This window comes from Furipterus horrens, unplaced genomic scaffold, assembly GCF_987537825.1.
Source record: "Furipterus horrens unplaced genomic scaffold, mFurHor1.1.pri manual_scaffold_5, whole genome shotgun sequence".
Classification (NCBI taxonomy): Eukaryota; Metazoa; Chordata; class Mammalia; order Chiroptera; family Furipteridae; genus Furipterus; species Furipterus horrens.
In genome coordinates, this window is record NW_028327175.1 from 107,747,057 (window position 1) to 107,761,267 (window position 14,211).

General features: G+C 43.9%; 1 protein-coding gene across 1 annotated transcript in view; it reads left to right on the forward strand.

The window, feature by feature from the left end:
- The window catches only part of CPPED1 (calcineurin like phosphoesterase domain containing 1), a 119,979-nt gene extending 116,806 nt beyond the window's left edge, over window positions 1-3,173 (forward strand). The window contains exon 4 of the mRNA XM_090276994.1: window positions 2,665-3,173. Coding sequence (XP_090133120.1) covers window positions 2,665-2,894 — 230 coding nt within the window. The 3' untranslated portion in view covers window positions 2,895-3,173. The remainder of the gene's footprint in view (window positions 1-2,664) is intronic.
- The last annotated feature ends 11,038 nt before the right edge of the window (window positions 3,174-14,211 follow it).

Genomic DNA, 14,211 nt, shown 5'->3' on the forward strand with positions numbered 1-14,211 from the left:
ACATGAGTACTTGTTTAACATATCAGCACAACCCTACCCTAGCCCTAAGCGACAGCTGTTTTCTTCAGTCCCCTTCCATAAACAGAGGCACTCTCGCCACCTCTATTTCAAGTGGGGATTGCCTGTGTGTTTCAGGCTGGATTGCCTGTCTCACAGAAAATGCTTCAGTCTCGATTATCTTTTTTTTTTAAGATTTTATTTGTTTATTTTTAGAGAGAGGGGAAGAGAGGGAGAGAAACACCCGTTGGCTGCCTCTCAATGTCCCCTGGCCAGGAATCAAACCAGCAACCTTTCTGTTCACAGGCCGGTTCTCAATCCACTGAGCCACACCAGCCAGGGTTCAATTATCTTATAATAAGAGCTTAGTTCACAGAAGCATTATAACCCCACTCATTACTCTGCCTTCCTGTTTTGTTTCTGGTCCACAGCACTATTTACTTTGTTGTTGTGGTTGCCTCTGTCCTTCGGTTTTCTTTTTTTTTTTTTTTCAGATTTAATGTGTTTTATTGATTAAAATATTACATTTGTGCCAATTTCCCTTCCCTCTGCTCCCCTCCACCCGGTGACCCCCCTCCCTCCAGTTGTTCCCCCCTTTTAGATTATGTCCATTAGTTGTGCATACAGTTCCTCCCAACCTCTCTCCGTCTATTCCATTCCCTCCTACCTTGATCCCCAATTCCTATATCATCTCCCTCCCTCTCCCCACTCCCCCTCCCTGTTGACCTCCCCCCAATATGCTTCCCGTACCCACAGTTCCTTTTCCACTCTCGTTGCCTATTTAGTTTGCCTTTGTTTCATCTCCCTAGCTTCTGTTTTTTTAAACCAGTCCCTTTAACATCTCATATAACAGTGGTTTGGATCTAATGAACTCTTTCAGTTTTATTTTGTCCTGGAAACACTTTCTCTGTCCTTCTATTCTGAATGACAATTTTGCTGGATAGAGTATTCGTGGTTGTAGGTTTTGGATTTTCATTACTTTGAATATTTCTTGCCAGTCCCTTCTTGTCTGTAGGGTCTCCCTTGAGAAGTCAGCTGATAGTCTAATTGGGACCCCTTTGTACATAATTCTTTTCTTCTCTCTTGCTGCTTTTAAGATTCTCTCTTTATCTTTAATTTTTGACATTTTGATTATAATGTGTCTTGGAGTGGTTCTCCCTGGGTCCAGTCTCTTGGGAACTCTCCTTGCTTCCTGGACCTGCAAGTCTATTCCCTTCCCCAAGTCTGGGAAGTTCTCCTTTATTATATTTTCACTCAATTTTTCAAGTTCTAGTTCATCTTCCTCACTCTCTGGCAAACCAATGATTCTTATGTTGGGCCTTTTATAGCTGTCCCAGAGGTTTCTGATCCTCTCATTGTTGCTTCCCATTTCCTCTCTCTGCATTGGTTGACTGCTTGTTCCTTCTCCATATTCCAGTTTGTTGAAATGAACTCTGGATTTTTTTTTCTCACCATCTATCTCGTATGCGGTTTTGTTCCTTTCGTTATGAAAGTTTTTCGCTTCTTATCTTTTTCCTGCTCTTTTGTGAATTCTGTAAGCCACCTGATAACAATGGCCCAGAACTGAGCCTCTGACAGGTTTCTTATCTGTTCATCTGTCAGGTTCTCTATCTGTTGCCTGGTGAGCTGTGCCACCGGGATTTCTATAGTTGTCTGCCTCATTTTGACAGATGCGTTTTGTTTTCTTGGGCCGGCTGTCGGGGGCAGTGCCTGTGTACGCGTCACAAATTAGCGACCGGCGCCTGCCTGTCCGCGACCTATTTCGCAGCCCTGTGGTGCTTTCTTTGGGGGCGGGGGTCCAAGATGGATTCACACAGTTATTCAGCTAGGAGACCGGGATCGTCCTCCCGCCCCCCTGGGCCTCACTGTTCAAGGCGATGCGGCGGCCGCTCTCCCCAGCGCCGGAGTCGCACACCGCCTGGGGCTTGGCCGCAGCCGGGATTCCTCGCCAGGGTCGTGCACCGCCAGGGGCTTGACGGATCCGGGATTCCCCGCCGCCGTTGTCCAGGTGCGACCGCAAACAGCGCTGCCCTCTTTAACTCTTACCTGCCCAAATGGCACCGCTGGTTTATAACTTCATATGTTGGACTTCCGTGTAGTTTTATTTTCTGGAATTTCTAGTTATCCTTTGTTTTGAAGTAGTTGTATTCCTCTCTAGTTGTAGAGGGAGACCTAGCGTGTCCGTCTAAGCCTCCATCTTGGCCGGAAGTCCCCGGTTTTCTTTTTTATGTTTTATCCATCATCGCTTTAAGTTTGGAGTAGACGATGTACCTTAAGTATTGAACATGCTGTGCTGTCTTGCCTAGAACTCCATAAATGTTATTTTTTGTAGACATAAAACTTGGGTCATATGGCTACTTATGTTGCCCTCAAAATATTTCCTTCAGCCTTCTTCATCTCTCCCAAAATCATTCACCTTCTCCTCATTTTCTGTTCTTCCTTAGTACTTTCCTGTACTAGTTACTACAAATGTAGTAACACAGTGTACTTAAGAGTTATCTTTAAAAAGATTCTGGATGTCAATATGCTGCTTTCTTATTTATTATATACTGGATAATATTATGCATGTAATATAATATATTATTGTTCAAACAAGAAAACAGTGGAGCCCCCATTTTACCGAAATGGAAATCCTTGGCTCCTAATATTTATTTTCCTTCCCTGCAGGTATCAAAGCTGTGTTCTCAGGCCACTACCACAGGAATGCTGGGGGCATCTACCAGAACCTTGACATGGTGGTATCATCTGCCATCGGGTGCCAGCTGGGCAAAGATACCCATGGGCTCCGAATCGTGGTGGTCACTGCTGAGAAAATCGTTCATCGGTACTACAGTTTAGATGAGCTGAGTGAGAGAGGAATAGAAGATGACCTTATGGATTTAATGAAGAAAAAATGATTGCCATTTATGATCCATTCACTTTTCATTTCCACTATTTTTAAATTTTGCCTGAGGGAGCAGCTGCACACAACCACTTATTGAATATAAAATATTTCAAGCAGATTTGTGAATCTGTGTCCTGTTGCGTAAATCAGAGAGCTGGGTCCTATCCTAAATTATATTTGAAATAGAAATGCCCTCCCTTTGAAAAAGAGAAGTGGATGTGGGTTAGAGCCTGGGAATAAAAGAATAAATGATATCTCTGCATGAGTGTTTGAATAAACTCTCCTAATGATATGTTTCTCAACTTTCTCAAGTTTTCTGCTTTAGAATCAAATTGTTTTCTCAGAGCATATGGTGAGTGTCTGTCTACCCATGGGCCTCAATCCCGAATTGACAACCAAGTGCGATCTTTGATAATTCCTTGAACAAACTGCATCTGGTCATGTTAAATTGCAGTCATGACTCTCATACTTGGCAAATCAAAGGTCATTTCCATTCTTTCCTGACAGAACATTGTTTCCTAGTACCAGAGCCACATAGACTCATTTTAACAAGGAGTTGGGTGGCCAAGATTTGCCGTTAAATGCTGAGACTTCTCTGATGACTGGTGATGCAGTTGATAGAAGTCAAAGCTTGAGTTGGCCTTGTTGGTGACTAGAAAAGTCACCTTTGCACATAAAACATAAATTAGCCTTTTATAAAAATCTCATCCAGGAGAGTAGAACCAAAGCTCTGAAGTGCCTCCTCTGCCGTCGCTCAGCAACACATTCTGGTTTACGTATTCCTTTCACCTTGGATGCGGCAGTAACTCCACAGGTCGGTGTCCTCATGCGATCGTAATGACCCTCCATTCCCGAGACTCTTCACTATGTGTACTTGGACAGAAAAGGGAGGAACCTATGCAGGAGTTCTCAAAGGAAACAAAGCAGAAATTTCAGTGGGGCAAAAACTGCTTTTAGATGCTTTTTTGGAATTGGCACCAACTTGGATTAATTGCACCAGTGCAGTGGAGCGTGGATGGTTAAAATCAGCATTGTTTTCATGTGGTCTGCTTTGTAGCATCTCCTCCACAGCTCCTGACTACGTGTTATTTCCTCTACGTGGTCCGTTTCAGCCGTTGTCCTGATGGACAAGGAATGTAGGCACCCCTGTCCTGCCAGGACAATCTCACAGCATTACACGGTAGCATTCAGTTATCTTAAAATGCCTTTAACAACTCACTGCTTACAAATGAACTTCAAAATACGTTAAATTAAAAGGCTTTCCTGTTAAAAAAGTTATAGGCAATGTAGCAAAACCATGAGAAATTAAATAGAAAGATAATTGGGTATGTAAATTCACAAAGAGCAAAAGACAAAAAGTTAATTATACTACAGATTGGTGACATCATAGCTCATTGTTATGTGGCACAAAAAGATTGAATATTTTCAAAATTAGAATGTTCTTGTTTTAAGCGTTTTGCCACATTCTTGCTTTGTATTCATTTTTCTTTACAACAGGTGTGGATATGAGCGTTCCAGAAGAAGAAATCCAGTTAGTGGCATAACTAATAAGCCACATGGGTGAGGCACAGGATGTGGGAGTACTTTGAGAATTAGCTACCATGATTGTGCACCAGGATCCTAAGCGCAGGGTAGGGTTCCTGGGGGGGAAATGGAAGAGTTTAATCAGAGTGGACTGATGGAGTCATCTTTGTTGTGTTATGTGGCACTTGAGTTTTGGGGGAGGATACACAGATAATGAAAAGCAATGGAAATTAAATTTACTGAGCATCCTTCCCAGAAACCTAATAAGTGAAAGAATTGATTCAAAACACAGCAAGACTATGCTAAGAATAGGGAATCATATGAAATTCTCACCATTTTTGAAGTAACCAAACAGCAATATTCCCACTGGTGAGAGGGTCAGAAGAGGTTAGGAAGTGATTCTGTAAATAAGCATGTATCACTCCAATAGTAGAGAAGTGCTAATGCATTCATTTATGATTCCTTTTTAAGAAAAAAAAATATTAAACAACTGCCTTATACTGTGAAAAACAAGAAAACAATGATCATAAAAACTGTGGTTTTTGAGTGTTTCTTATGTGCTAAATGCTGTTTTGAGTGCTTAGGTTCAGAGCGGTGGTGCCACTTGGCCAAGGTCGTACAGCTTATCTGTGGGGAAGGAAGAGTCAGATACATACTGTCCAGCGCATGCTCCCTAACACTGTCCTCTCTTCCTGGAAAATGTTTTTAATGAGGGAGAGTTTGTACCAGCTCAGCCCATGACAGCACTACAGTATTCAGCACCTTTGATCATCTTTCCTGGATGAGAACCCAGTGTTGGCTGGAGGACCTGGGACTTCATCCCAGGGTTTGCAAAGCCGAGGGGAGGCCCAGAGCGCCTTCTCTGAACTGCACTGGGTTCTCAGTGGCAAAGCCTGTCCAAGGAGCAGATTGTTCCAGATGGAGAATTTTCACTGGAGGATGCTGGAAAACAACTGAACTGTAATGGGCCAGAGGACACAGCTCTGCTGCCCACATGATAAATGCAGTAAATGCTTGTCAGATCACGCTTCACGTCTGGTTTATAGCTCCCAACCCAGGGGCAGGGAGTGTGACATTCTCTTGAGGCAAGGAGTGCCAACTAATTAATGCTTCCCCTTCCAATTAATCATGTTAATTAGAAAAAAAATAAGGGGCTGCCAAAGGGGAAAGGTTACTTAAGGTGATCTAAAATTGGATTGTCAAGACTCAAAAAGAGCAAGTTTGCAGATTAGGCGGAGAGATGATCATCTAACTACATTCACTTTTTACAATAAATAAGTTTATCTCTAGGCTCCAATCATGTTTCTCCTGAGTCTGGAGACCAGTAAACTTTATGGAACCAGCAAACAGACGGAACATTTCATAATGTGCTTTTCAGCATTAACAGATTGTTAGTCCCTGATGGTTACAAGGCAAACACTACCTGCAAAAGATACCAAGTTATATGTAACTGTAGAAACTATATTTACATAATACAGTCTAATGTTCTAGTCTGTTTTCTAATGTGAAATCTTTTGAGAAAAGGTAGCAAAAACATCATTTGCATTTACTTGAACTCTTAAAATTTCCCCAAATTCTTAAAACAGCTTTGTGCAGTCATGAAGTTGGTGGCAATATTGTATTAAGCTGAGATGGGGGGATGATTTAGGAATAAATTGTCAAGGCAAGTTCTACTAAAAGCTTTGTGTAATAGGCACTAGGGATTCCTTGTTGTGATAACCTTAGCAGTTGGGTTGCACATGCAGAAGATTTTATCAATGTAAATAAAGTTGACTGAAAAATTACAAGGTATCTTTCATTATTCTTCATTATTCTGATACTTGTCTTTAAAATGTAATTTTCTTAATTAAAGTAGCTTTGCACCTCACGTAGACAGAAGCCCGGACTCTTCCCCGTGACTTTCCAGGCCCCACCCGCTTGGCCCCATACCCACCGCAGCTTCATCTGCGCTGCCTAGCCCTCGCTGACCATCCCACTGCCCTGTGCACTTGGAGCTTCCTCTGATGGAAATTCATTTATGTGTTTATTTACTTATTCATTTAGAGGGGAAGAAAGGGAGAAAGAGGGAGAGAAACATCAATATGTGAGAGAAATCATGCGGTTGTTTCTTGGGTGACCCCCACCAGGGACCTGGCCCACAGCTCAGGCATGTGCCCTGACCGGGAATCAAACCAGTGACCTCTTAGTTTGCGGATGATGCCCAGCTCACCGAGCCACACCACTCAAGGGTACTCAGCTTCTTCACATCATTTTGATCTTAGCACAAAAATCACTTCTCAGAGTGGCCAGCCCTCGCCGCTCTGCCTGTGGTCGTGCACCTCAGCCGCAGGCATCACCTCTCACGCCCGCGTTTAGTTCCCTCGTAGCACATCGGGAGTGCTTGTTTCATGTTCTTGGTGAAGTCAAGCTCCAGGACAGCAAGGACCTTTCCGTCTCATCTGTCTTCCCAATGCCCAGGGCTGCCTGGCCACAGCGTAGCTGTTCAGTGGATACTTGGCAGTGAATGAGGAATAAACAAAGTGAGCAAAGGTATGCACGTATAGCAATACTCTTATAAATATGAGCACTTAGTGCAGAGGGGGAAGGAAGGAGAGGAGGCCGTATTCCTAAGTCTTATGGTTGTTCTTTGGGGGTTGTCCTCAAATTTAGGTATTGCCAACGGGTCAATAAATAACGTGAGTGGTTCTCCACTCCCATGGAGAAATTGGGGATCATATGAGAAGTGTTTTTGCCTTAGTATTGCTAAACCAGCTCACTGAACAAATAACTATATCAGGTACCAAATCAGGTGAGTCCAGAAAAGGGACTGATTCTAGGCTAAAGTTATATGGGAATATGTAAAACAGATGGCTGGTATAAATACAAGTATAAAACCCAAAAGACAGTGAAAAATGTGTCTTGGAAGTGCTGCCCAGAAAGGTTATGTGAATGAATGGGATTCTTGAGAAAATGTAGCAGCACCAGAGGAGACCGAAGGACCGAATTTTAAAATAGACCTTTGGGGAACTTCTTTGTTTCAGCAAATGAAGAGAGAGATGGAAACCAGAAACGGAGTGAAGGGAAATCTTTTTTAAAGTTCAGACTGGTGCACATGGAACAAGCAGGAAAAGGAATTGGCTTCACTTTGAGTTCAGTGGTCTAAGCCCCCACAGACCAGCCCTCCCGCAGATAACGATAAACTCAAACCTACCTCTCTGCCTGCCCCCACTCTGCCCTGAGGACAGCCCACAGTTGGAGAACAGCACGTCAGGGATGAGACAGTTTTTATCAGAAAGTCCAGCATATTAAAGCCCAAGCCACTGGAGAATGAGGAATCCCTCATTTTGTATGCGAACTTCACACACATCTCTGGCTTACCTGTAAGTATGCATGAGCAGAACAGACGCAGCAGCAGAAGTTTAAAGAATTGAACTGAGATTCGAACTACTGCCCAGGGCTAGCAGCAGAGCCTACAGTTTGATCAAGTTGCCTATTCAAGCAAAAACCTCAACATTCAGGAATAAAACAGAATCCTGATTCTTCACAGTGTAACATGTACAATATCCAGGATACAACTCAAAATAACCTGATGTACAACAAAAAATAAAATGAAATCAAGAAAATCTGAGCCACTCTCAAAGGAAAAGACAATCAAACCCTAAGATGTCCCAGATGTTGCAGTTTCACACTACGGCAGTAAAGTGCCCATTAGTAAAAAAAATTTTTAATATTTAAAAATTTTTTAAATTTAAAAACATGCTGGAAATGAATGAAAAGAAAGGATATCTCATCTGAGAAATAGACCATGTAAAAATAATCAAATGGAAATTTCAAAACTAAAAATGTACAATATCTGAAAATTCTTAATTCTCTGAATGGGCTTTAATAAGAATGAAAATGAGAGAGGAAAAGAGTCAGTGAACATGAAGATAAATGAATAGACATTATCCAATTTAGAGAGAAAAAAAGGTTGGAAAAAATTGAACAAAGCCTTGGGGACCTGTGGGGCAATGTCAAAAGGGCTAATTACATGCAATATGAGTCTCAAAAAGGAAAGAAAAAATGGAGCAGGTAAGTAATTGAAGAAATTATAGCCAACAACTTTCCATATTTGTTGAGAGACAAAAAGTTACAAATTTTAGATGTCAGCAAATGCAGAAAATACAAACCATAAGACAAAATATTGCCAAATAGGACTTTATAAAGATTCTACTCTTCAAAGGACATCACTCTGAAATGGAAAGCAAGCCACAGGTCAGAAAGATGCGTTTGCAACACATTTACCAGATAAAATTGGCAAAATATTTGAGCAGACACTTAATAAAAGAAAATATAAGAAAGGCCAATAAACACATGAAAAATACTCAACATCACAGCCAGCGTGGAAGTGCAAATTAAAACTGCAGTGAGATGCCATCTGTCACTCAGTAGAATGGCTACAATGGAAACAATCGACAAAACCAAATGTTGATGAGAATTTGGTACAAGCCTAACTGTAACATTGTGATGCATGTTAAGAAATATTTATTTGCCCTTCTTTGTCTCTGGCAGAGTTTATAAAACCCTTGGAATTTTTTAAGTGTTAAGAGAGATAAAGGTGCTTTTTGCTATTCATAACAAGCCCCCTTCTACCACACCTGAGTTGGTTAATGAGGTGACTTTTTGGGAAACCCCTAAGGATGGGAGCTGGTTGCCAAGGAAACCGATCATGTGATTAGAGCAGCGATTTTCAACCCTTTTCATCTCATGGCACACATAAACTAATCACTAAAGTTCTGCGGAACACCAAAAGTATGTTATTTGCCGGTCTGACAAAAACAGAGATATAATTTTGATTCATTTACATTGGATGGCTATTGTTCTGTTAGCTGCTGTCATTTTCTTAATTTGACAGTCTAAGAGAAAAGAGGTCAGTGCCCCTGATTGAGTAGTCAGGTACTGCATGTTTTAAAAATTCTTGCAGCACACCAGTAGAAAAATCTCTGGATCAGAGGGTTGGAAATTTTAGCCCCATCACCCATCCTCAGGGGAAGACAGAAGGGCTGGCGGTTGAATTGATCACTAATGGCCAATGACTTAATAAATTATGCCTACATAATGAAACCTCCATTAAAAAAAAAAGATGGGGTTCAGGGAGCCTCCAAGTTGGTCAACACATGGAGATTCGGGGAGAGTGGTGCACCTGGAGAGGGCATGGGTGCTCTGCGCCCCCTTCCCACCCTTTGCCTTGTGCTTCTCTCCATCCTGGCTGTTCCTGAGTTATGTCTGTTTATAATAAACTGCTAGTTTAGTTAGTAAGATGTATCCATTAATCCTGTGAGCCACTTTAGCAAATGAATCTGAGGGGGGGTAGGCGTGGAACCTCTGATCTATAGCAGGTCAGTCAGAAGCACAGGTGAGACCCGCAGTTGGCCTCTGAAGTAGAAGGTGGGAACCAGTCTCGTGGGAGCCCTTTCACCTGCGGGATCAGATGCTGTCTCCAGGTCGTGTTGGAATTGAGTTTAATCGTACGATGCCCAGCTGGTGTAGCAGAATTGCCCAGTGTGTGTGGGGGTGGGGGTGGGGGGCATTTGGTGACTAGAAGTGCCAGAAGGGAAGTATTCTGTGAGTAGAGAATAAAGGGAAAGAAGACTTTTTTCTGTGCATTAATTCATACATTCCTGGCAAGAATATATATGGTACGACCATGTCAGAAAACAGTTGGGCAGTTTCTTAAAAATTAAACTCCACCAAAACCCAGTAATTCCACTCCTAGAGATTCATTCTGTTTACCCAAGGAAAATGTAAACATATATCCACCAGGAACAACCCAGATGCCCATCAATGGATGAGTAAAACTGAATGGATAAGCAAAAGGTGGTACAGTTGTACATTGGGATAGCTCTCAGCATTACAAAGGAAGGAACTCTTGATAAATGCAACAGATGAATCTCAGACTTGTCATGCTCAGTGAAAGAAGTCTCACTTCTTTCTGTATATTCAAGTCAGTTCCATTTACATAAAAGTCTAGAAAATACAGACTAATTTACAGTGACAGAGGCAGACCAGTGGTTGCCTGGGAATGGGTGGGGGGAGTGATGCCCTGAAAGAGGTGTACGAGGAGACTTGGGGTGACAAAGGTGACCTTTTTCCATGTGACATGCTGCTTCCAGAGTCCTTGTGCCTCAAGAGTGAAACCCAGGTTTCAGCCTGTGCCATCAGGGTGGCCGTGACCATGCACTCTCGAGCAACATGTTCTAACCTCTCTGTCCCTCAGTTTCCTTGTCAGTAAAAGTGCACACACTCCACCAGGTGGAATGCCCTTGCTGACAGTGACACTATCAGATCAGAAGTGGTCTTACTTTCTCACACAAGGTCCATCCTGAGTCCTGAAGTCAGTGTTTCCAGGGTGTTCCAGGAGCTCAGCATGTGGGCGGCCCCGTGACTCCTACTCACAATAGGGCTGCCCAGCTTCAAGCATCATGTCTTTGTAAAACCATGTTTAAAGACAAGAAGAAAAGGCTGGTGGAGCAGATCTTCACCTCCACAGTTGCTTTTTTTCTGAGAGGAAATCATCTCCCAGAAGCCCCCAACAGATTCTCAACAGGCCCCATTGGCCAGAACCGGACTTGCCAACAGTTCATTCCATCAGATCCTACAGGTCAAAAAGGCAGGTGGGAGGGGGGGCCAGGGCCATCTGTGATGATGGAAGGGCTCCTCGCCAAGCTTCAGAAAGTCACACTACAAGTTCCGTAATAGATGAGTAGCGAGAAAGAAAAGGGAATAAGCAAAGACCAGTTTTTCCAGGGAACTTGGGAGGGGAGCAGACTGAGAGGTAATGAGTGGAGAGAAGTGTGGGTTGAGCGTGTTAACAGAAGGAGGAAATAATCGAGAACGAGGGTAAAAATGGACCCTAAACAGGAGAATAACTGACGGAACAAGGACATGGGGAGGGGAAAGAAATGGGTTTGGAGCACAACCTGGACTTGTGAGACCGGAATGAAGAGGATGGAACGGGCTGGTACCTCTAAGAGAGTAGGTGGACTGTGGGTTGACTGACTGATTGACAGGTATCTTCCACTCGCTGCAAATGCTGTTCTCACAGGTACTCTGTGCAACCGTGTGGAGCACGTGACTTTCTGGACTTACGTATGGTTCCCCTTCGTCTCCTCAGGCAAAAGCCACCATCTGTACAGAACTGGTAACCATCTGGCTTCCACTGAAGCTCTGCCTCCAGGCAGACCATATGGGAGTGGGCTTTGGGCGTTGAAAGAGAGCAAATTTAGGGTGTGGCTTACTACCATGCCATATAAATAGTCTGTTCTTGGGCTTGAAAGCTGCCCTTTCAAGCTTTCATAGAAAAATTAGACAATTTCATGTCTTATACTATCTTTGAAAGACTGAATTTACTTTTTTTGAAACTACTAACTGGAGCATCATATCCCTCAACCACATATTTTAGCTGTCACAGATTTCCTGAAAAGACATTTAAATGAAATCGCACCATACTTACCACACAGGCCGTACTTCTCTGGTCTCCTGTGTTTGTCAGACAAGCTCCTGAGGATGGTACACCATTTTTTTTTTTTTGGCCACCATGTTCCCGCGACGTGGCCCAGGGCCCGGCACTCCTTCTTAACATTTGCTGATTCCCTACCAATACACTCCCCTCAGCAGCCTTGCGTCTGATTATTCCTCCATCCCAAAGACACTTGCCAAGTACAAGCCACGCCTCATGCCAAGCCCCAGCAAACAGAGCAACCTTTGACTTCAATGAGACCAATCAATATCGATCTTTTCATGTCCCAGCAGCCTTCTCTGTGCCCTTTGTCCCTGGGACACTTTGACACCGGTAGCATTAATCACCACTCTTGTGATGACAATTCCCACGTAAACCATTCTTAAGATGAGGTGAACGTCTAAGCCTTGGAGTCCCGTATGCCAATGCCAATTGCACAGCATGACAATGTCCCAAAAATGACTCAGACACACCATTTCCAAAATTTAATTCCTCTCCCTTCCAAAAATACTTTCTCTTCTATTGTTCCCGGTCTTGACAAGTGGCAACATCCCCCACATGACTGCCCTGAATTGGAAACCCAGCTCCCACCTCTCCCTCTGCCCCATGTGCCAAGTCTGATCTCTCACTGCTTCAAACCCCTCGGTGCCCCCTGGTCCTGGGCATAGTGGTTGACGGCGGGAGCTCCAAACACAGACTTGAATCCAAATCTCCTCTGGGCCACTAGTGGCTGCCTGACGGGGCGAGTTTTTAACCTCTGTAAACCTTTAACGTCCTCTTCTGTAAAACAAGAATTACAGTGGCACCTGGGTGAAGATTAAGTGACACGATGCTTGTTGAGCCATTAACCTATGTCAGGCACACAGTGGGCACTTAGTAAATGTCATCCCCATAGCCATGGCCCTCATCCAGGTCACTGAACCATTGCTGCAGCCTCCTAACCAGCCTCCTTGCCTCTAGTACATCCTGCTTCCTTCGAGCCAGGGAGGGAGAGAGGCAGTGAGGGGGGATGGGAGGCAGGGAGGAAAAGTTGCTAACAGGACAGAGTCAGCCCATCTGGGACTGAGTCCTGGCTCTGTCACTCAGTGACTCTGTGGCCTTGGACAGGTAATGTGCAGTTCGGGGGACTAAGTTTCTTTATTTATAAAATGGGTACAATATAGTACCTTCCCCGCAAGGTTTAAATGAGCTTATTTCTTAGTGCATTAGGTGCAGAATGTGCACACAATAAATAATGATGCCGATCATCATCAAACATTACACAGTTGGTTGCCCACCCCCCAGCCCTCAGCACAGACCCCTGCAGTACACCACAAGGGGCTCGCTGTCCCCAACTTGTGTTGAGTCTTCCAGGTGGGCTCCTTAAGAATAGAGTTATATTCCTGGATCCTAGGCTAACACTGGTGTTCATTACAAAAGGCGTTGAGAATGGGCATGACGATGGGAAGGGAAAGGAGAAGGCGGGTGCATGTGAACAGCAAAGTAGCAGTCAGTGTTTTTATAATCCAGCCTCAAAAGGAGAAAAGAAGCCGCCTTCTGGTCAGTGAGGACAGGACAGTTGAGACACGGAGGAGGTCACCTAAATACCAGTCACTCTTCTGATTCCCTCACGTGTATAAAAACCACCCAACCAAGGTAAGACCTTTTATTAGCCCCATTTTACAGATGAGGACACTGAAGAACTTGCCCGATATCACACAACTTGTAAGTGGCAGAGCTGGGATTCAAATCCAAGCCACACACTGTACAAGTGGCCCGCCAGGGGCTGGCGTTAGCCGAACCTCCAGTCTCCTGTAGTGGGAGGGGCGGAAACAACACGCAGACCCCTTAGCTGCACAGCCGACGTGGTACCAAGCAGGACCTCGGCGTGTCCTCCATCCAACCCGGAGGTCCCTCTGCTCACCTCAGAGTCAGCCTGGAAAGCAAATTCTTTCCCTTCCAAAAGTATGTCTCCTCTGACAAATGGAACCAAGTGTTATCTATTTAATTATTAAATTTAGTTCAGTAGCTTTTTTTTCTCTTGCCAAGGAATTCTAGCAATAAAGTCACACATTCCCCAGAAGATCTCCAGCAGAGGGGTTTCTGGGCCAACCTTACACACCTACAGAGACTCCACAGCTCCTGGCGCAGATGAAAAGGAAGTTTCATTAGCTTTATTTACTTCTCCCGACATAATTGGCCAGCGGAGTATAAATGCTGATGTCATGTCTAAGGAGCGGCGGCCTCTGCCTCCCTGGTCACAGTACCCCGTCTAGCTTGTTTGTGTGGATGAAGCAATTTCATAGGGAGTGTCTTTATGAACTGGCCTCCCACCAAGATGTTCTAATTA